Source organism: Perca flavescens, chromosome 8 (genome assembly GCF_004354835.1).
Source record: "Perca flavescens isolate YP-PL-M2 chromosome 8, PFLA_1.0, whole genome shotgun sequence".
Classification (NCBI taxonomy): Eukaryota; Metazoa; Chordata; class Actinopteri; order Perciformes; family Percidae; genus Perca; species Perca flavescens.
In genome coordinates, this window is record NC_041338.1 from 699,669 (window position 1) to 722,116 (window position 22,448).

At 42.5% G+C, this 22,448-nt stretch overlaps 3 protein-coding genes across 4 annotated transcripts; all 3 read left to right on the plus strand.

Annotated features, from left to right (window-relative positions):
• On the plus strand, window positions 1-4,067 carry LOC114559595 (uncharacterized). Its single transcript, XM_028584338.1, has 8 exons — window positions 1-97; window positions 174-233; window positions 634-858; window positions 2,047-2,109; window positions 2,431-2,493; window positions 3,259-3,321; window positions 3,435-3,563; window positions 3,638-4,067. The coding sequence occupies exons 1-8, from the start codon at window positions 1-3 to the stop codon at window positions 3,916-3,918; spliced, it is 981 nt and encodes a 326-aa protein (XP_028440139.1). The 3' UTR covers window positions 3,919-4,067.
• Window positions 4,068-4,685: 618 nt separating this feature from the next.
• LOC114560561 (charged multivesicular body protein 4b) lies at window positions 4,686-7,500 on the plus strand. Its single transcript, XM_028586013.1, has 5 exons — window positions 4,686-5,015; window positions 6,242-6,338; window positions 6,665-6,782; window positions 6,947-7,073; window positions 7,355-7,500. Exons 1-5 carry the CDS (start codon window positions 4,826-4,828, stop codon window positions 7,414-7,416), a joined length of 594 nt encoding a protein of 197 aa, XP_028441814.1. The 5' UTR covers window positions 4,686-4,825; the 3' UTR covers window positions 7,417-7,500.
• Window positions 7,501-13,875: 6,375 nt separating this feature from the next.
• On the plus strand, window positions 13,876-22,115 carry cdk10 (cyclin dependent kinase 10). 2 transcript variants are annotated; one of them, XM_028585087.1, is made up of 14 exons: window positions 13,876-14,098; window positions 14,867-15,186; window positions 16,346-16,418; window positions 16,528-16,599; window positions 17,389-17,491; window positions 17,816-17,897; window positions 18,187-18,254; window positions 19,029-19,081; window positions 19,652-19,721; window positions 19,897-19,956; window positions 20,449-20,572; window positions 20,676-20,815; window positions 21,664-21,716; window positions 21,813-22,115. In XM_028585087.1, exons 2-14 carry the CDS (start codon window positions 15,097-15,099, stop codon window positions 21,905-21,907), a joined length of 1,083 nt encoding a protein of 360 aa, XP_028440888.1. In that variant the 5' UTR covers window positions 13,876-14,098; window positions 14,867-15,096; the 3' UTR covers window positions 21,908-22,115. The 2 variants fall into 2 exon arrangements, with proteins under 2 accessions (XP_028440888.1, XP_028440887.1); XM_028585086.1 differs by lacking the exon at window positions 13,876-14,098 and having other exon boundaries at window positions 14,773-15,186.
• The last annotated feature ends 333 nt before the right edge of the window (window positions 22,116-22,448 follow it).

Genomic DNA, 22,448 nt, shown 5'->3' on the forward strand with positions numbered 1-22,448 from the left:
ATGTATTTGATGTACCCTGGACCGTACAGCACAGACATCAAACTGAAATACAGCAAGGTCTTCACCAACATTGGCAATGCTTACAATCCAGCTACAGGTAATATACTGCAGGTCACATCAACACATGTGGTCATGGAAATCTACAGAAATCCTTTTCTACTCTTACTCTGTAGGTTTCTTCACAGCACCAGTCAACGGGGTCTACTATCTCCAGTTCACTCTGAAAAATCTAAGTAGGTGATATGGGTGTAAAATTGTACAAGAATAACCAAATGATCATGTATAATTACTGGTTGAAAGAATATGGTCTTGAGCATAAAAAAGGCCTCAGCATTAACATAAGGGTGTAGCAGCTTGTATTTTCTCACAAGCACAGAGATCAAATTGGATCATCTGCAGCCACTATCAGACAAAAACACTTGTTGTTTTTCCCATTCGTTTAGCCAGCTAAAGTTTGGAGACTATATAAGACAGGCCAACTCTACCACTCTACCTTTCTGTAGACGTGTCACTGGACTATGAGGGTTGTTCTTGGTTTGCTGTTGTTGCTGCTTGGTCCGTGTGGCTCAGGGGCTCAGGGGGAGGATGGAGGCCCTGGTGAGGTGGGTGAGATAAACACGTTTCTTGAGGCAGGTCCAAGAGATGAAGGTGATGAACAGACTGAGCAGACCACAAAGCAAACCACCCCTGACATTTGGGCGGAGGTGAGGGCCGTCAGAGACATGGTGGTGGAGCTCCAGGTGGAGCTGAGGAACATGGAGGCCAGAGTGAAGTATAGCGAGGGCCAGGTGAATCAACTGAAAACTGAGCTGATCGTTACCAAGGTCCATGTGGAGCAGCTGCAGAGAGAGACTTCTGGTACGGACTGTTTACTTTTTGTTAGGATAATTATTTATCAAAGAATGGACAAAATCACTGGAGTTCTCTTAAGTTTGTTTACTTGCAGCAAGTACAGTCACTTTACAGCACTTCAGCATAAGTACAGAAAATGAGTGAAGATTGTTCACAACAGTGTCTTTTTAAAGGAGTTGGGAGTCAAGTTAGTTATTCGGCTCATGCAATCAGTAGCTTTTCTTCTTATCTCTGGTCAGGCCTGGCATCTCTTCCACATTATGCTCTCTGCCCTCAGGATACATCCTGTGCTCTTTGTAAAGTCATTCAGCTTTCATGATTAACACACGAAAGACAGAAATACTAAAACAGAAATAGTAGAACGGCAGTTTGGATGCCAATGATTTAACAAAGAAACTGAAGCAAAATGTTATTTTATATCCTATTATTTCAACCTGTGTTAAAGGTTTAATATGTACATTGTAGAACAGGGGTCTTCCATGGTTTTATGGTGCATGCAATACTAAGCTATTAAAATATTTGTTGACATGTTCATATATACAGTATATATACATCATATGATGTTTTAATATGGCATAGTAAATCCTTGAGCTTAATTGTATCTGTGGATGGCTACCTTATCTAAAGGTCAAAAAAATGTATTGTTGGATTCATGTTAATGTATTGTATATTTTCAGACATATTTAAATTTTGGAAAAAAACAAGAACTTTGAAACAATAATCAAACTAAAATTTGGTGGACCCTCCCTGCAGCAACTCTGAGGACCCCCTAGGGGTCCCGGACCCCCTGTTGAAATCTTTATTGTATAACATAAGCTTTGTTTCCATTTTTGTACAAAATCAAAATATGTACAATCAATCATTTTTGTAACTGTGTGCTCAGTTGTTTTGGAGGGCACCCATAGATTATATATTTTACCATTAAACAAAAAATCTTAAAGCCCCCCCTCCCGAAAAAGCCCAGTCTGCTCTGATTGGCCAGTGTGTTTCCTGGAATTCTTGTTTTGTATGGCCAATTTATCTAACCTGTTCGAATGCATTAAAAGTGTAAATCATACAAATTACAGTGCTTACATTTTCATAGCTTTTTTAACTTCCAAGCCCAAGTTGAGTCTCAAATCAGTTATTTTCTATCAAGCCAAGTTGCATGTTAACAGTTTGCTCTGCTCTGTGATTCAATGTCATTAACTCCAGACTTGCAGACCAGACTGAGCAGCAGTGAGTCCAGGATTGACCAGCTGGAGAGAAAAAATGCAGGTGATGACTGACACACACACACACACACACACACACACACACACACACACACACACACACACACACACACACACACACACAGCAGAGAGAGACTTCTGTTATAGACTGTTTACTTTTCCTGTTAAATACTGTTGTCCTTTAACAGTTGGACTGAAGTGTGTCAGTGAACTGATGCCCTTATTGTGAGCTGCAGAATACATCTTTAAACATCAACATGGTATAGAAAGAATAATCTATAACCATAAAAATACAACAGAGCTCAATGTGTTATTGAAATTGATTTAACCATTCATAAACCAAAATCAAACTTCTGTTTTTCAGTCCAAGAAATTAGACTGACTGCCATCGAGAGCAAAACAAGAGACCTTGAAGAAGAGAATGCAGGTATTTCACTGACAAATATGATGGTTTACAGTTTTTACAGATTGTTGCGGAATGTGGCTCATTGTGTCAAAACTCTTCACACACGCCAAATAAGACACAACACTTGAGATAAATATCTGCAATCAAAATGTAACAATCCTTTTTTAATGGAATGTTTGCAACAGAATGATACACACATGCACCACTTAAATAACTCTTTGAAAAGCAGCAACAAAACACTGATGACCGGCAGCTCGCGGTGCTCTACCCGTCACCTATTCTGGGGTAACTGAACAAACAACAATCGCTGACCTGACGGAGCACCACAACCAGCAGCTTGCGGTGATCTGTAACCAGCTCACACTCAACATGCGGAGAACATCAGGAGCACCGTAGCCGGTGTCGCAGAGCTCTGTAGTGGCTTAACACATCTACTAACTGCCGCTGATACAGCAAGCTGTGACAGAGGTCTGTTGCCGCATCACAAAGCTCTGTAGCAGCTTAAACAGCTAGCCACTGACGCTCTGTAGCATGGAGCTCTGTAGCCGATGTCACATGACTAGCCGGCGGTCTCACTCTGTAGTAAAAACAGAGAGCTCAACATGAGGGAAAAGAGGAGCTGCAACAATGTGCAGTACAACAAAAATATGGCGTTTTTTTGAAAATGAATACCATGTACACCTATTCTGGTACAACCTCTAAATACAATTTTGAACTTGAAAATGAGTATAATATGAGCACTTTAACAGTTTGCTCTGCTCTGTGATTCAATGTCATTAACTCCAGACTTGCAGACCAGACTGAGCAGCAGTGAGTCCAGGATTGACCAGCTGGAGAGAAAAAATGCAGGTGATGACTGACACACACACACACACACACACACACACACACACACACACACACACACACACACACACACACACACACACACTGACATGCATTGACTTTTTTTGTGTTTACAGAGAAACCGAAGGTGGCATTTTATACAGCTCTGACTGAAGCAGGAAATGTTGGACCGTACAACACAGACATCACACTGAAATACAGCAAGGTCTTCACCAACATTGGCAATGCTTACAATCCAGCTACAGGTAATATACTGCAGGTCACATCAACACGTGGTCATGGAAATCTACAGAAATCCTTTTCTGCTCTTACTCTGTAGGTTTCTTCACAGCACCAGTCAACGGGGTCTACTATCTCCAGTTCACTGTGTGTGGTTCCAAAAAACTTTATATGGCTGTATTTTTGTACAAGAACAACCAAAGGATCATGTATAATCATAAGGTAAAGGAAGGAGGGGAACTTGATTATTTCACTAACTCTGTTGTCTTGGAGCTGAAAGCAGGAGATGAAATTCACCTGGATCTCCCATCAGACCATGCAGTCTTTGATGATAGGAATAACTACAGCACCTTCAGTGGCTCTCTTCTCTTCCCACTATAAGGATACTATTGAGGCTGCTGTGTGATTGATTTTGTCACAGTACCTGTTACACTGGGATTCTTTAGAAAGTGCTGATAAATGTCTGCACCACTGTCTCCAAGACTAATGTTACTGCATGTATCAAATGTGATTCTGAATCTGACCTCCCGCCTGTGTCCTCACATGAAAACAACATTCAAATAAATCAAAAAGTCATTGAAGTTGTGTTTATCATTGAGTCTAGGTCTTCATAATAGAAACGTTAGCTGAACTTCACTGATGTTCACATAAACTGCTTAGCCTGAGGGAGGTTTTCAGTGGGTAACTTGACTTATTTCAAACAACACAGACTTTGTATTTAATTTGCTGGGTGTGAATTAAATAATTCTCTGTATATTTAAAGTTTACTTATAGACCTACTTAAGTAATACAAAATAAAAAAAATCAAAGTAATCATACTTGATTTAGTTAGGGACATTTGTATAGAAGTGTTATGATGTTCATTGTGTCTATATTTTTCATATATCAGCCTGGTTGGTTTTAAATGTGCTCTATAAATAAATTGAATTGACTTAAGTAGAATATTTTTGTACACTTTTCACGATTGTTTGCATGTTTGAATAATAATCATATTTAAATTAAGCATATCGCGTAATATATAGGCTAATAGTATTAATATGACATTGTTGTACTCCTTAGACAAGTCTTGTTCCAATAAATGTTCAATATGGTTCACACCATCGATATATAGCTACGTTACGGTTCACACAAACACTTTAGCATTATTATGTATTTTACAGTAGCTACATGTGGTCTCCAGGTAACAGGGAGCCATAGCTACAACCCACACTACTCAGGGCGATCGAGGCCGGGGCCGGAGCCCCGTTAATTAGCTAAGCTGTCCGTGTGTGTGTGTGTCAGATACAGTATGCCTTTGTTTGGGAAGCTATGTAGTGGAGGAGAGAAGGCGAGAAAGATGGCCTGCCCCTGCCAACTAAAGGAGATGGAGAAACTCCCCGAGAGAGAGGAGATGCTGATGAAGAAGAGAGACTTTCTGATGACAAAGATCGACCAGGAACTTCAGGTGGCCAAGAAAAACGGCATTAGGAGCAGAAGAGGTGAGACAGAGACTTTTAAAGCTGTTGATATAACCGTATACGTTGTATAATTCTTTAATAATCATTAAAACATACAATGAGCCATTGTAGTTAATAATGTATCAGTGACAACCTGCTAGCTAGCTAATTAACGAACTGCAGATTGACCTACCATTACCGTAAGCAACCAGGCCATTTCTAACCCAAATATAGCCGTTATGTTCGTTAGAAATAATACATCAGCATGTTGTGATCCACATGGCGAGAGAAAAGCACAGGTGTGGGGAACAACTGAGAAACCCAACAACACAGAAGTGTCTGTTCTGGGCTAATCCCACAAATGTTACTAAGAGCACCTGTTACACACTCTGAACGGTAGTTTCTCCTTTATCCCTCATGGGGTAACGTTAACGTTATGGCTTAGTTGAACTATAATCTAAATCGGCTTTTATATTATTTTTAAGATGTGTTGATCTGTTTGGTATGGTATTATTTTTTTGGTCATCAGCATTGGCTGATTAAGATGAAAGTGCTGTCATTTCCATGTTTTTATGTATTGAACCTCTGAACATTTGAAATACTTTATCACATTAATGTATAGAGATCAAAATGGTCAGAAATGAGTATTGTTAACTGATTGACGTTATTGTGTAGAATGATCTACAATGAGAGATGTTAAAGGCAGATATACCACAGTGTAGATAGTATGGCAATATATGACAAGATACATATCCAAAATGTATCATCATATCACTGAACCCTAAACTTCAATAACATCTGCAATAGCACCAGTTCATGGTCCCGGGTATTGTGCATGGTAGCTCACCAGGCCACTGTATAATAGCTTACTGGGGTTATAATGGAACTGAGCCATCATTTATTCATGAGTATTTACATATGTACTGTTTCTGCTGTGACAAGTCAACATATCTGATGTGAGAAGCAGCGCTGTGGAGGAAGGTCTGGCAATGCGAGACTACACTAATAGTGACGTGTGAGAAGTGTGTGTCTGTACTTTAGTGCTCTCAGGTATCTGTCAAGAAATCTGCAGGCCTCCTGTATTTTCACACATTTCTGATAAAAGACTAATTTTATACAGTAAAAATTATAGCTGCCATTAAGATAACATTGCAGAGTAGTTATATGTGGGATGACTGTGCTGTTGCTGTTTAGTTTAAAACTTGTCATGTTTTTTTTTTCTTCACATTCCTACTCATATACTGTATCTCCCTATGCACTTCTCACAGTGGCTCTGCAGGCGCTGAGAAGAAAGAAGTGCCATGAGAAACACATCAAGTACATTGACTGTGCTCTTAAGGCCATGAGGTCCGCTCATGAAAATATGTAAGGGAAAAGACATCAGCATAGGAGGTCTTTTGAATTGATGACATTTATGAATATCTGCAAGAAAAGGAGCAGAATAAAAACAGAACTCAGACACAAAATGTCAGCAGTTATTATAGATAATTGAGAGGATTATGTTTACAGGTTATAATGCTACTTTCTGAAGCTAAGTAAATGTATGTGGGTGTTATTTATTTGTCTACATATGATGCCATGAGTTTGGATCCAGCTCATGGCAAATGTTATAACATACTCGTTTTGTTATAACATGCCTAATGTGGAGTTTTAAAAAAGGGTTTCCAGGCACTTTCTGCTGGCTGTTTCAGAGATATTCTCAACGAGATGAATGACCTGATCAAGGACATTACAGAGGAGCACGATCCCACTCTAGACATGTCAGACACCCTCCACACATCTGGGAGCCTTGGAGTGGAATTTGATGAGGTACAATGACGGTAATTCCTTCAGGAATTTAATTTTAGGGTAACTTTTGTGATTTCAGACATGGATTTTGTTTGTATGAACTGAGTAGTCTTTTTTTTGTATTTGTGCATTATTCTGATCAATATAATTTGCTATATAATGACGTGTGTGTGTGTGCGTCTCAGGATGAGCTGCTGGCAGAGCTGGAGAGGCTGGTGAAGAATCTGGATCCTAGTCTCTTTGAGAAGGACAAAACGGAAGAGAGAGTCCCTTTTGTCAAAGTGTTGTCCCTTACATCACCGTCCCAACCTGGTAAGAACCATCTGAAGACCAGATACTAAAACGTTGTTGGCTAGTGTAGTCGGTGAAGCAGAGGACTTGTCACACCATAGATCTAACATGAAGCCACTTGCAGCAAATGACATGCAAATTTAGCAGTGTGCAACTTGACGTGTTAGTTTCTTTAAAAAAGGAGTTGACAAGCAGATGATAACAGCTCAACATGCCATGGCACAATACAAGCTGCAGTTGACTGCAGTGTCTACTAATTCATGCAAATTGTTCACAGTATTTTTGTTTTTTCTTTCCCGAAGCCAAGATGGACGAAGATGAAATTGAAGATGATTTAGAGTATCTGCGGCGCTGGGCGAATTAACTCCCTCATAGACACACCATCAGCCACAACACACAGGCATTACAAACAAAAGAGGAAAGGATGGAATAAATAAGCAGAAATGATTGTTATTGTTGAATGTCTTGTGTTTCAAAGTGTCAGCGTCCTCTGTTTTACATTTCCAAAACAATTTGGTGTGTCTTTTAAACCAAGTCTTAACAATGTGAAGGGAGTCCAATAGAAGTAAAGTATAATTTAGAACTGAATGAGGCGCACCCTCACATCGCGTGACATAGTTTTAATATTCCTTTAGATTCTGTCCCACTCCTCATCATCCAGTGTAGTATTCAGATCCCTTCCCCATGTCTTCTTGAGGCAGCAGCAAGGAATAAGAGGAAAAGTAAAAGACACACGTTGACAATAATAAATATAATTTAAAGAGAGTATAAATAAATCTAACAAATTGATAAAAATAAGAGAAAAATAGATACACTATAAAATATGAAAGGGAAAATGTAGAGCTAGCAGGTCATTACTGTGAATTAAACCCTGCCAGGGTGATGTGAATCAACCTGAAGGTTTTTGTTTTAAAGATTCTTTTTTGGGCTGTTTTTTGGGCAGATACTCATGCACACACTGTTGAAGGCTCTCTGGAGTCAGTTTAAGTTGCACACTGAGAGACAAGTTAGTGCTTGAGAATCAAGAGCCCTTGGGGGAGTAAGACAGTGTGAGAGTAGAAGCAAGTTTAATTGATAGGACAGCTAGGTGAGAGACATGCAGGAAATCATCACAGGTCAGATTCGAACCTTGGACCACTGTGTCGGGCATAAACCTCCAAGTATACGTGCGCCTGCTCTACCCACTGATCCAACCCGGCCACAACCTGAAGGGTTTTAATTCACAGTAATGATTTGCTCGCTTTACATCCTCCAGCATTGCTGCATGTCATTTCCCCTCTCCCTATCTTCAGCGTGTATCTGCTGTCCTATCAAATAAAGGCCAAAAAATAATTTTAAAATTGGTGCTCCAGAGTCTATGATCACAACCGTCTATAGCCTGTTATTTATAGCAACAGAACATAGAATGTCAGAAGTGACCTATCAGAATGAAGTATTTAGCTCTGTTATCAAACAATAAAATCAGTAAAACTAATTGTAAATTAGTATTATTAGTAGGCATTTTATACATGTTTGTATTATATCTCAAAGTTAATCAGTAGTGAATGTAACATCACTAGTAATCACTAGACCCCTGAACTGGCATCTGGTAGCAACATACAGTAATTTGTTTATTCATAATAAATCCATCCATCCATCCATCTTCGTCCGCTTATCCGGTGTCGGGTCGCGGGGGGAGCAGCTCCAGCAGGGGACCCCAAACTTCCCTTTCCCGAGCAACATTAACCAGCTCCGACTGGGGGATCCCGAGGCGTTCCCAGGCCAGGTTGGAGATATAATCCCTCCACCTAGTCCTGGGTCTTCCCCGAGGCCTCCTCCCAGCTGGACGTGCCTGGAACACCTCCTAGGGGGGGCGCCCAGGGGCATCCTTACCAGATGCCCGAACCACCTCAACTGGCTCCTTTCGACGCAAAGGAGCAGCGGCTCTACTCCGAGCTCCTCACGAATGACTGAGCTTCTCACCCTATCTCTAAGGGAGACGCCAGCCACCCTCCTGAGGAAACCCATTTCGCCGCTTGTACCCTGGATCTCGTTCTTTCGGTCATGACCCAGCCTTCATGACCATAGGTGAGGGTAGGAACGAAAACTGACCGGTAGATCGAGAGCTTTGCCTTCTGGCTCAGCTCTCTTTTCGTCCTGGCAGTGCGATAGATTGAATGCAATACCGCACCCGCTGCGCCCGATTCTCCGACCAATCTCCCGCTCCATTGTCCCCTCACTTTCGAACAAAACCCCAAGGTACTTGAACTCCTTCACTTGGGGTAAGGACTCATTCCCTACCTGGAGAAGGCATTCCATCGGTTTCCTGCTGAGAACCATGGCCTCCGATTTAGAGGTGCTGATCCTCATCCCAACCGCTTCACACTCGGTTGCGAACCGATCCAGTGAGTGCTGAAGGTCGCAGGCCGATGATGCCATCAGGACCACATCATCTGCAAAGAGCAGCGATGAGATCCCCAGCCCACCAAACTGCAACCCCTCCCCACCCCGACTACGCCTCGATATCCTGTCCATAAATATTACAAACAGGATTGGTGACAAAGCGCAGCCCTGGCGGAGGCCAACCCTCACCTGAAACGAGTCCGACTTACTACCGAGAACCCGGACACAGCTCTCACTTTGGTCATACAGAGATTGGATGGCCCTGAGTAGAGACCCCCTCACCCCATACTCCCGCAGCACCTCCCACAGTATCTCCCGGGGACCCGGTCATACGCCTTCTCCAAATCCACAAAACACATGTAGACCGGTTGGGCATACTCCCAGGCTCCCTCCAGGATCCCTTGAGAGTGAAGAGCTGGTCCGTTGTTCCACGACCAGGACGGAATCCGCATTGTTCCTCCTCAACCCGAGGTTCGACTATCGGCCGAACCCTCCTTTCCAGCACCTTGGAGTAGACTTTACCAGGGAGGCTGAGAAGTGTGATACCCCTATAATTGGCACACACCCTCTGGTCCCCTTTTAAAAAGAGGAACCACCACCCCAGTCTGCCACTCCTTTGGCACCGTCCCAGACTTCCACGCAATGTTGAAGAGGCGTGTCAACCAGGACAGCCCCTCCACACCCAGAGCCTTGAGCATTTCTGGACGGATCTCATCAATCCCGGGGCTTTGCCACTGTGTAGTTGTTTGACTACATCAGTGACTTCCGCCTGGGAAATCGGCGACAATCCCCGTTATCCTCCAGCTCTGCCTCTAACATAGAGGGCGATTAGTCGGATTCAGGAGTTCCTCAAAGTGCTCCTTCCACCGCCCTATTACCTCCTCAGTGGAGGTCAACAGTGTCCCATCCTTACTGTACACAGCTTGGATGGTTCCCCCCCCCCCTCCTGAGGTGGCGAACAGTTTTCCAGAAACACTTTGGTGCCGACCGAAAGTCCTTCTCCATGTCTTCTCCAAACTTCTCCCACACCCGCTGCTTTGCCTCTTTTCACGGCAGAGGCTGCAGCCCTTCGGGCCCCTCGGTACCCTGCAACCGCCTCCGGAGTCCTCCGAGATAACATATCCCGGAAGGACTCCTTCTTCAGTCGGACGGCTTCCCTGACCACTGGTGTCCACCACGGTGTTCATGGGTTACCGCCCCTTGAGGCACCTAAGATCCTAAGACCACAGCTCCTCGCCGCAGCTTCAGCAATGGAAACTCTGAACATTGTCCACTCGGGTTCAATGCCCCAGCCTCCACAGGGATGCACGAAAAGCTCCGCCCGGAGGTGTGAGTTGAAAGTCTGTCGGACAGGGCCTCCTCCAGACGTTCCCAATTTACCCACACTACACGTTTGGGCTTACCAGGTCTGTCCAGAGTCTTCCCCACCCCTGACCCAACTCACCACCAGATGGTGATCGGTTGACAGCTCTGCCCCTCTCTTCACCCGAGTGTCCAAAACATACGGCCTCAGATCAGATGAAACGATTATGAAATCGATCATTGACCTTGGCCTAGGGTGCTCTGGTACCAGGTACACTTATGAGCATCCCTATGTTCGAACATGGTGTTCGTTATAGACAATCCATGACTAGCACAGAAGTCCAACAACAAACAACCACTCTGGTTTAGATCAGGGAGGCCGTTCCTCCCAATCACGCCTCTCCAGGTGTCTCCATCATTGCCCACGTGTGCGTTGAAGTCCCCCAGCAGAACAATGGAGTCCCCCACTGGAGCCCCATGCAGGACTCCAGTCAAGGTCTCCAAGAAGGCCGAATACTCCGAACTCCTGTTTGGTGCATATGCACAAACAACAGTCAGAGTTTTCCCCCACAACCCGCAGGCGTGGGGAGGCGACCCTCTCGTCCACCGGGTAAACTCCAACACAGCGGCGCTCAGCCGGGGCTTGTGAGTATCCCCACACCCGCCCGGCGCCTCACACCCTGGGCAACTCCGGAGAAGAAAAGAGTCCAACCCCTATCCAGGAGTATGGTTCCAGAACCGAGACTGTGCGTGAGGTAAGCCCCACCAGATCTAACCGGTAGCGCTCCACCTCCCGCACCAGTTCCGGCTCCTTCCCCCACAGAGGTGACGTTCCACGTCCCCAGAGCCAGCGTCTGCCGCCCGGGTCTGGTCCGTCGAGGCCCCTGACCTTCACTGCCACCCATGTGGCATCGCACCCGACCCCAACGGTTCCTCCCACAGGTGGTGGGCCCATGGGCTGGAGAGATGGGAGCCACGTAGCTTGTTCGGGCTGTGCCCGGCCGGGCTCCGTGGCAAACCCGGCCACCAGGGCTCGCCCGACGAGCCCGCCGTCTGGGCCTGGCTCCAGGCGGGGCCCCGGGCTTCCTCCGGGCAGGGTCACTCCATCTCTACCTTGCTTCTTCATTGGGGTTTTTGAACCATTCTTTGTCTGGCCCCTCACCTGAGACCACTTTGCCTTGGGAGACCCTACCAGGAGCACAAAGCTCCAGACAACACAGCCCTCAGGTTCACAGAGACACACAAACCTCTCCACCACGATAAGGTGATGGTTCACGGAGAAGATTCATAATAAAACAAGAGTTTATTCTACTTATCCTTACTTGCCCTTTAAATCCAATAGCTCTTACTATGACAGGATTAGTGTCTGCCACCAGACAGAGCGAGTGACGGAAACGGGGAGGGAGTGGCAGAGACAGGGAGAGGCAGATTGACAAAAGAAGTAGCCTCAGATATAGCACGTACTCTTAAATGTAGCATAGACTGGCCAAAATGTGAGCACCATGTATGTGGACATGTAAGGACTGTACAACCGCCGACTGAAGTCAAATGGGGTCTGGAGTAAGCCAGAAGGAATATCCAGGTAGGAATGACATACACAGGACCTCAAATGGGCCTCAGTGGGAAAGGACAAAGAATTAAACATACCAATGATATTATCACCGAATCGGCAGATTGGATTTAAGGATTGCTGCTTTAGGAATAAATTAAATTTGACCCATATTCTTCGCAATATTCTGTTTGTGTGTGTGTCTTAAAGTGCAGGGGAGTTATATTTGTACATGGACTGTAAATGGAAATACTTATGAGTCTACTGAGCTACCACCCTGATAACTATTGAAGTTTGTATTTCTTTTTGCTATCAGCCATAGAGTAAATTCTAATAACAGGACATGAGCTTAACCTCAACCAATATACATTGAAATACGGAGGAGCATCTCTTTGGAAGAGTCTACCGGCATCATTAGGGCTGGACGATATGGTGAAAATTAAATATCACTATATTTTTCAACAAATACATCGATGACTATATTGTAGGGTTGACAATTGGTGCTTTCACAAAATATTAACATCTAGTCTCATATAACAATATTAATATAATATAAAGATATAATGTGGATATATTGCCCAGCCCAGCAAAGAAACATTTGAAAAGGTCACTTACCAACAATGACTTTTCATTTTGTATTGTAATTATTTTTTTAACACTTAAACCCTATTTTATTTATATATTTTTCTAATTTTCACTGCTGCTTTGTGTAACTAGTGCTACTTAGAGAGGTGGTATCTTTATGAGCCTTTTCTTGGCTTCTAACCTCCACTGCACAATGTTTTACCTTGTATCAAGTCTTATTTTTGTTCATTTAAATAATGCATGAATAAAATAACATAGACATGACCTGTCCTAGCCAAGGGGTATGAGCTTTACAGTAATTCTAAGATGGCTACACAATCCTAACATCAAGTTAAGAATTCATTAGACATTCAATATCTATCAGCAGTACAGATGTTAGATTTGATGTGTCCTGCGAGATGAAGGTGCAGATGACCACCTGTCTTTATTATTATTAATGCTGATCAGCTTTAGTAGCAACCATGCCAACAAAGCTGCTGCACAATTATTGGTATACCACGCCCTCTTTAGGCTTATGTTAATTTGTACAGTTTGTACTATGCCTCAGCTCCCTCATCTACAGAGGTACTGTTGTGTTCAGCAGTGTAATACGATAGACAAAGACAGACAAAGCTTTAACGCTCTTAAGAAATTAGCACAATCCAATTTAACAGGCTCTGTTGCACTAACTACCAAACAGAAAAACTAAGCATGTCCACACACAAACACCAGTAGGGCTGCAATTTAACATTAATTTCATTGTTGATGAATTTGTCAATTATTTTCTCGATCGATTAGTTCTTGGTCTATAAAATTAAAGATTATCAGTTTAAAGCCATAGAGGAGTAAAGAAAATAGAAAATATTCAGATTTAAGAAGCTGGAATCAGAGGATTTTGACTCAAACCGATTAATCGATTAATCTTTGCAGCCACAAGCACGCACACAAATATTACAGTAATATAGTAAATGTTTGGTGTTAATCAGTGTGTATCTTCCACCTCTCTGACACCCCTCTCAGTTGAAGAGAGTCCCCCCACACCCCAGTCCAACACTGAGTCAGATTCAGCTCACTCCTCTCCACCTCGACCTGCCATCATCGTCACAGCTCCATCACGAGAGGACCTCTATGCCTCGCCATCCACCGTGACTATAGCTGACGCCATCAAAGAGCGGAGGCCCTCTTCCACACCCTTCGTAGTAGGGAACAAATTTGTGGCCAATCGATAACTCAGCATGTCCTGCAGGAGGTAAAATGGGAGTCAAACCTGGTTCTTTATTGATCTGAACTATTCATATCTGATTTTGTTTGGCCTTCCTGTCTCTCTTAACCACTCACACAAACACACATAATACCTCACATCATTTTCTCTATATTCTTGTAATTTATTTTATGCTTTTGTTGTTTTATGTAGCCAACCTCATGCTTGTTTTTTAATTCAGTGGTTACTTGTGTTCAATTTGTAGAATTTAGGACTCTTGTAATTGCTCATTATATATCATTTTTTTCTTCTCTCCTTCTATAAGCCCCTAGGGGTTTTCTTAATCTCTTTCTTAATCTTACTGTTGTCTTGATTTTACTGTGCAAATAAACAAATTCAATTCAGGATCAGAGAAACCTTAAAAAAACAGAAACTATAAAAAGGTTCTTAAAGAGGTATTCAAATACATTTTACTGAAAATAATTAAAAGTACAGCAGAATGAGCAGCACACTTTACTTAAATATAAAAACTAAATGATCTTACTATGCAACATTGTTTTTACTGATTTGTTCGGTGTGAGCAGCTTTTTAATGCTGGTTTATGACTGTATAAACGACCCTGTGACATCAAGTGTACATAGGTCACAATTAGGAGATGGGATGATTTTCATAGCATGTTTTCTTGGAGTAATTACATTGTGTCTATTAATTGGTGATCAGGGTTTTTGGAGGTATCCTGTAGATTCTCCCATACTCTGTGTCCCAGCAAATGTCTTCCTCTTTGATTTTTTTTTTATTTTCTGTATTTTACTGCAGTATTCAAAGAAGAACTCAAAATGGACTGCACAAATACCACACAGTTGCAAAACCGCATGGCAACGCGTTGATGTACTCTGCCTGTTCAAACTCCGGGAAAGCACTTGGTTGTCCTGTTGGTGGCATAAAACCAAAACACAATGGCGGCGCCCGAGTGAGCTGCGGCCCGGCGAGTTAAAGCCAAAACGGACTCTACTCTTGTCTTCTAAGGCCGCAAACGAGTCGAAGGAATGGACACCGTGGGAGAGGACGAACAGGACCCTATAAAGCTCAAGTCTATCAAGAACAATAGAACATTTACAGTGCCTCGAAATGATAGGGTAAGAGAGTTAGCGTCGTGTGTTTGGAGGAAATGAAGCCAAACTCTGTTCAGCACTCGGATAGTTTAATGATGTAGCGCCTATCGGCAACAATACATAACTCATAAATCACAGGTTGATACTAGTCTGAAATTCGGCAAATATTTGACACATGCAACATTACGTATAATAGGTATATATGTCGCTGTGTAGAGGTCTTTTGCTCAATACTCACATGAAGCATACAAAACCGTATCACGCTAACTTAATGCTAATAACATTAGCAAACAAAAAACACTAAATCAGCTTCTGTACCAAGTTAAAATGTAATCGATACGCATATATGCTGAAAAAACACCGGTGGGCCAATCTTTTTTTTTTTTTTTTTTGGAACCGCCAGTGTTTATTGACAAGCAAGGTAACTTGGTTATTAAAATTGCTGATTTTTAAATAGAGTTTGGTATTCTCTCCATCTGGTACGTCGGTTTACACTACGACTTATGATGAGGACACATTGCCAAAAAGTAATTAGTTAGTGAGGCGGCTTGGCTTTACGAGGCACTTAACTTCCAAGGTAAACCTAAGGTCTGTGCACTTCACTACTGCCAAGCTTATTACTGCCGTCCACGAACACATAGCCTGCTTGTTAAAGCGCCCAACTCTCTGCGTCATCGAGTCATTCCCTGGCAAGCCTTCACTGTGTCCTCTTCCTTCACGGTACCTTTTTAGGAGGACTGAGTAAATCAACTCGGTGACCCGTCCCAGATTGTTTAGGCTATCTGATGTGCATTGGCCTTAATTTGTTTTCCATGGCAAATTCCTCGAAGACCCAAATCTTCTTAGTGGCTCCTGTTTGGTTTGATCAACACCATTAGATCCCTTTATTGATTTCTTGTTGTTTGTCATTTTATTTTAACTTTACTCAATGTTCACTTTACTGTTAGTAATTCTGAATACACAGGACATGTCACATGGATCCATCCAGAGGAATAGTGCAACTTCCCAGTGTCTGTCCGTTGACCACTTTAATTCTTTAGGCTTTATCCTGTAGGTCATGTTTAATTTAAAATGCCCCGACTGTAAAACCAACTAAGCTACTACTGGAGACAAGCATGATGCATGAAGTTCACTGAAGTGAAGGGAACATCTGTGCCATCTCTATCTTTTCAATCTTTTTCAGTTTGGTAGCTGCAGAAGTGTTCGAGAGTTTGAGAAATTTAACCGCATCGGAGAAGGAACTTACGGTATTGTGTGTAAGTCATCAATGTCGCAGACTTTAGATTGATTCAACTAGGAAAATTAAAAATTGCAGATCACTTTAACTGCTGGGTAACTCACAACTGTTTCCTGTTCTTCATATAGACCGAGCGCGAGACACCAAGTCGGATGAGATTGTGGCGTTGAAGAAGGTCCGGATGGACAAAGAGAAAGATGGTGAGATCAATACTCTTAACACGGATTCATATGTGTGAGTGTTTTTGTAGGCACTGAATGTATGTTTGTTCATGTGTTTGTATTTAATAACCTTTTTGGGGAATGTAGGGAGCATCATTGGTCATGTGGAAGTTTTAGCCTAGCCTAGGTTGGAGCATAGAGGAGTTTAGGGAGTAGTTATGGAGATGTATCTTGCTCTGAAACACAGTGTTGGACATCACAGCTAACTTATACTGTCATCCTTTTGTCCCACATTTAGCGATGCAAAAAAACATTTGCAAAATATAAATAATTTGAATCCACAGTTTACAGTTTTTGTTTCATGGTGTCCAAAATGCCTGAGCCATTTAAAATCTAATTTCCTTGCGGGAGTCATCCCAAAGGGATCAATAAAGAGAAGTCTAAGTCTAAAGCTATAGTGCGCAACAATTTTATATTAATGAACGTCCATTACATTCAAGCCCTTGCCAAATAAGTTGATATGTAGCTAATTAAGCCGATCAGCTCCACACATCTCTGTATTTCTCAGTGTGGCTATGGTTACAAAATGGTGCAGAAACACGGGTGATGCGTTTTATATCACCGCTGAGAAAGGACAACAGCAGCGTTCAGCTTTGGAGACAAGGAGGACATAAAAATGACAAGATAATTACCTCTTCTAATCCTTCCTGTTAGCAACGGTGTGGAGAAGGCTCGCATCATGTGGATGCTCTGACAAACTAGGACCCTTTGCTTTAATTCCTGTTTTTCTTATTGTAAAAGTTGTTGGACCTTCTCTTTCTCTGTCAGGGATCCCCATCAGTAGCCTCCGGGAGATCACCCTGCTGCTGAGGCTGAGACATCCCAACATAGTGGAGCTGAAGGAAGTGGTTGTTGGCAGTCAACTGGAGAGGTAGTGCACATGCACACACACACACCTACCTATCTACTTGTGCTTTGTTGAAGGGCCCGGCGGCAAATCGCTGGGTCATTTTATTTGGTGTGAATGCCCACTAATGTTAGGGTAGATGCACATCAGTGGATTGAGAAACAATAACAGAATATTCTACAGCAACAGTTATTGCTGCACATCTCTCTGTGTGCAATGTAATTATTCAGAATCTGTCATTTTGTCCCAGCTGGTTTTTAAACTTGGTCATCACAAGATGTTCTCCTGCTGTCTGTTAACTTAACTATTGATCATCTCTTTTTCTGTAATTGTGTGTTTCTTCTTCAGTCTGTTTCTGGTGATGAGTTACTGCGAACAGGATCTGGCCAGTCTGCTGGAAAACATGCAGACGCCGTTCTCTGAGGCTCAGGTAGGACAGTGTGCATACTCTTTACTATGCTACCATCACTCATATGATACCATTTTCCATGGGACCCCCATAGCTGTTTAAAACTGCAGTTAGTGTGACAGCTGTTATATGATTACAAATGCCAATCAGTGGACATATCTGAACGAGATGAATCTGTAGTGAAGAACAGAGAAATATGAAAATGTACTTATTTATGAGGGCTCCTTAAAACTAATTGTAATAAAACATCCTCTGGATCAGGTTGTGTTGTCGGCATTTTAATAATTTCTCTTCTGCTTTCCTTTATTAGGTAAAGTGTATCATCCTTCAGTTGCTCAGAGGCTTGGAGTATCTCCACCACAACTTCATCATACACAGGTCAGTCCCAGACATTTACTGGAAACCCAACGACTACTGTACTTGGTATACTAGAGAGAGAAAGTTATAAGCACCCACTCACTAGTTTACATACATATATCTCAACCAATAACAGGAACTTAATACATTTGTGTTTTTATAACGGCAGCTTGTTAGTTAAGAGTTATATATATCACCTTTTTTTTATTCAGGGAGGGCCTATTGAGAGCGAGCTCTAATTCCCAATGATGCCCTGATTACATGCCATATTAGAATTACAGTACATGTAAAATTACTGAATAGTAATTAATATATAATATACAGTTGCAATACACAAAGCAATTATAGAATATTAAACAACTCAAAGTGCACATGTACGTTCAGTGTACATGGCTTCATAAAGAAGACATTTAAAGTGATTAAATGGAATCAGGCTGTCCAATTTCATAAGAATCTGCAGGTTATTGGAGCATAATACTCATATGCAGTTTTGCCTAATTCTGTCCTAACAAATGGAATATTTAGGACCAAGGAATCCCTAGTGTGGATGCCATACTGATATTATTTAAAATTCAGCAAGCTTCTTAAATATACAGGCAATTCTTTAAGCAAGGCTTTGTAGATTAATAGAATGCAGTGTTGCTCCCTTCTTAGAGCCAAGGAAGTCCTGCCTACATTTAGGGTTTAATGTGGTTTTCCATTCAACTCTACAAATGCGTGACAAGTAAAGGGGGTGAAAGGCTTGTATCTTGTAGGAGCTGGCTCACTCATTGTCCTCTTTAATCTTGTTATCAGGGACCTGAAGGTGTCTAATCTGCTGATGACGGACAACGGCTGCGTTAAGATTGGTGAGTCAGCACTTCTACCATAACAACCTCTGCAGCTCTCCCTATAATCACATTATTCCTGTGCTGACATACATCCCAAACATTTTTTTATGATTGAATCACTTGCATTTGCAAGTTTGTAAGTAGTCTTTTGGAAAAATGCATCTTAAATCAAGGTCCACTTACCATTTGTGGAGCTTTTAGGTATTGTGTTCTAGGTCTTAAATCATTTTAAACAGGTTTTAATTTTCCTACGCCATGCAACTCTCCCTCTAATGCTCATTTTTTGAGCATTAGAGGTATATCATTTCACTGTTTTACAACTACAGATGAGACCAGCATGCAACTTGCATTGCGGCCAATCAGCTTCCGTGTTATTGGTGCGAGTCTCTTTCAGATCGTACCACAGACATGAAACGGATTTTATTCTTCTTCTGAAAGCTTTTGTAATGTCATCTGGGCTCTGGGAAATTTGGATGGTAATTTCCTGTTATTAATCGATTTAATTCCAAAAAAATGATCAACAGATTACTTGATAATGAAAATGTGTATCACTTGTAAGGATCTTGTTTTTGTCTGTGCTTTGTCCAGCTGATTTTGGGTTGGCCCGGATGTACGGCATCCCCCAGCAGCCCATGACGCCCCGAGTGGTCACACTGTGGTGAGTGTCTGCCGGAGGAGTGGATTGTGCACTGTAGATGACCTCTGTGCTGCTGACGTTGTGCATGTGCAGACTTGGTGAACATCCTCCTTTTAATCTCTCGGTAATCCTTTATTGGCTCCGTCACCTTGGGCTGACCAGGTCTCTGTCTCTGCCCCCCCCAATCTGTTTGCAGGTACAGAGCTCCAGAGCTCCTCCTAGGGACCAAGACCCAGACTACAGCTCTGGACATGTGGTAAGGCTCCAACCTCCGGCATTAATCAGGGTTATTATAGTAAACTAGGAACAAAAACAAGCAGTGAACTAAAACTAAATAACAACTAAAATCTTCAAGAAAAACTCAAATTAAACTGAAACTACAGTATATTTGCCAGGTTAAGAAACCATAAAAACCGCACCGCTACCAAGCTACAGCCGAGCCACGTGTGTCGCAGCGACGTGTAGTTATATTTTTTGAGTCAGGCTACGGCGTAGGGTCTGGTGTAGAGTCGGTATCTCTACGTAGCTACGTACGTAGCCACTTCATCTATTTAACACAGAAGCATAAATTGGCAATAAGAAGGAAATTATTTTTAAGGGGAGAATTATAATTTCATTATCTGCATTTAACCTCTATTTTTCTTAAACCTAATCACAATCAGAGATATTTTTTAGACTTTCTCCCACAATGGGGAAAAGAAGAAGAATGGTTGCCGACACTGAACTTGGCATACGGTTGTTGTTGCAGGGCCGTGGGCTGTATCCTGGCTGAGCTGCTGGCTCACAAGCCTCTGCTGCCCGGGACCTCTGAGATCCAGCAGGTGGACCTGATAGTCCAGCTGCTGGGTACACCCAATGAAAACATCTGGCCGGTGAGACTTCAGCTCTCAATATATGTACATCTACAGCATTAACTAAACTCTCTGTCATGTCTGATGTTAAAGGTGTGTGTGTCTGTGTGTGTCCATGTCCCAGGGTTTTTCTCTGCTGCCCCTCATCGGTCAGTACAGTCTGAGGAAGCAGCCGTACAACAACCTGAAGAACAAGTTCACCTGGCTGTCTGAAGCCGGACACAGACTGCTCAACCTGCTCTTCATGTACAACCCACAGCGCAGGTACACACACACACGTAAAGTAAAAGTACTTGTCCATTATGCTTTTGTAAAATATATATTGTATTGTACTTGTAGGCATTTTCCTGCATAGAGAAAGCTTCGGCACCCCCCCCAAAGAGGTTTTCAGCCAGCGCCACAGGAAAATCACAAGGGTCAAAATAGAAAACATTACACTTCCTAAAGTTTTGTATTCATAACACAATTGTGTAATTGTACAAATGAGCTACAGCAGTAATAACAGTTACCTTATGTAAGTCACTCCTACATTTTTCAACTGAGGAGCAAAACGTGCTCCTTGGGGAAACCAGTTACCGTCAAGCCTTGTTTCTATTAATTAAAGGAACTGGACTTTGGGGTAAAGTAGTTGGACCCGGGTCCAGGTCCCGGATGCCAAAGCCCCCTCACGGCATTACATATTCTGTTCCATTTTTATATTTTGAACTGTAACCTGCCACCATTTTGTGTTTTCCTTGACATAAATGAAGACATTTCACCATAAGTTGGTGCCCAGAAATGTATCAGAATGCAGGCGTCTTTGACGCTCAAAATTTGATTTACAACTTAAAAAGAAACGGTAAAATATATTCCTACTACTTTTCACTTTCTTTTTTTTACCTATGACTTATTTACTATACTATTAAGGGCAAGTGCATTATTTCTGTGGTTTCCAGGCTTTAACAGTATTTGGTTTATTTATCAGGAAGTCAAAACACAAAGTGTATTTAAATCCAGTGTTACTTTTCACAACTGTTGGCCCACAGGGTACAGTAGTAACAAGTCTTCGTCAGATATGTTAAATTCGCAAGAGCCACCCATAACTTTGATTATTGTCTGTTTCCCTGATCCAGAGCTACAGCCAAAGATAGTTTGGAGAGTTCCTACTTCAAAGAGAAACCTCTACGTGAGTGAAAGAGTTTTGGAATATGTATCAGCTGTGATCCTTGCCATGTGATCTACATGTCAGTCATTCATTTTGTCCCTGTGCTCCTCCGTGCAGCCTGTGAACCAGACCTGATGCCAACCTTCCCCCACCACCGCAACAAGCGGGCTGCCCCTCCGGCGGAGAGCCACTCCAAGCGGAGCAAAGTCTGATGATGAGACGTTGGACTCAAACACCACCCTGAGATGGTGACATTCTTAGGAATGGACACAGAACTTAGTCTATATCCACAACGTTCCACTTCCGGGATTATTCAGGTGCCGCCTGAAATTCTGTTGGATGTGCGTCCCCTTCCTCTGTCTCTGTGTTGGCGTTCTAACCTCCGGTGGATTTGTGAGGACTATGGTGAACTGCTACTCAGATCTAGACTATCTGTCCAATCTGAGTTTTCTGTTGCACGACTAAAACTACTTTTGAACGTACACGTTCCACCAAAACAAGTTCCTTCCTGAGACTATTTAGCAGAGGCACCGTGGCTCCGTCCGGAGCTTAGCACCGCCCAAGACAATTGTGATTGGTGTAAAGAAATGCCAATAAACCAGAGCACGTTTTTCTCCAATCCAGGAATGCTATGTGGACTAGCCAGACCTTCCTTCGCAGCGCTGTGAAGGAAGGTCTGGCAATGCGAGACTACACAGAACTCTGCAGTGTTCAGTATAATGCCACAGAGATCATAGTAACTGTAAGCACACA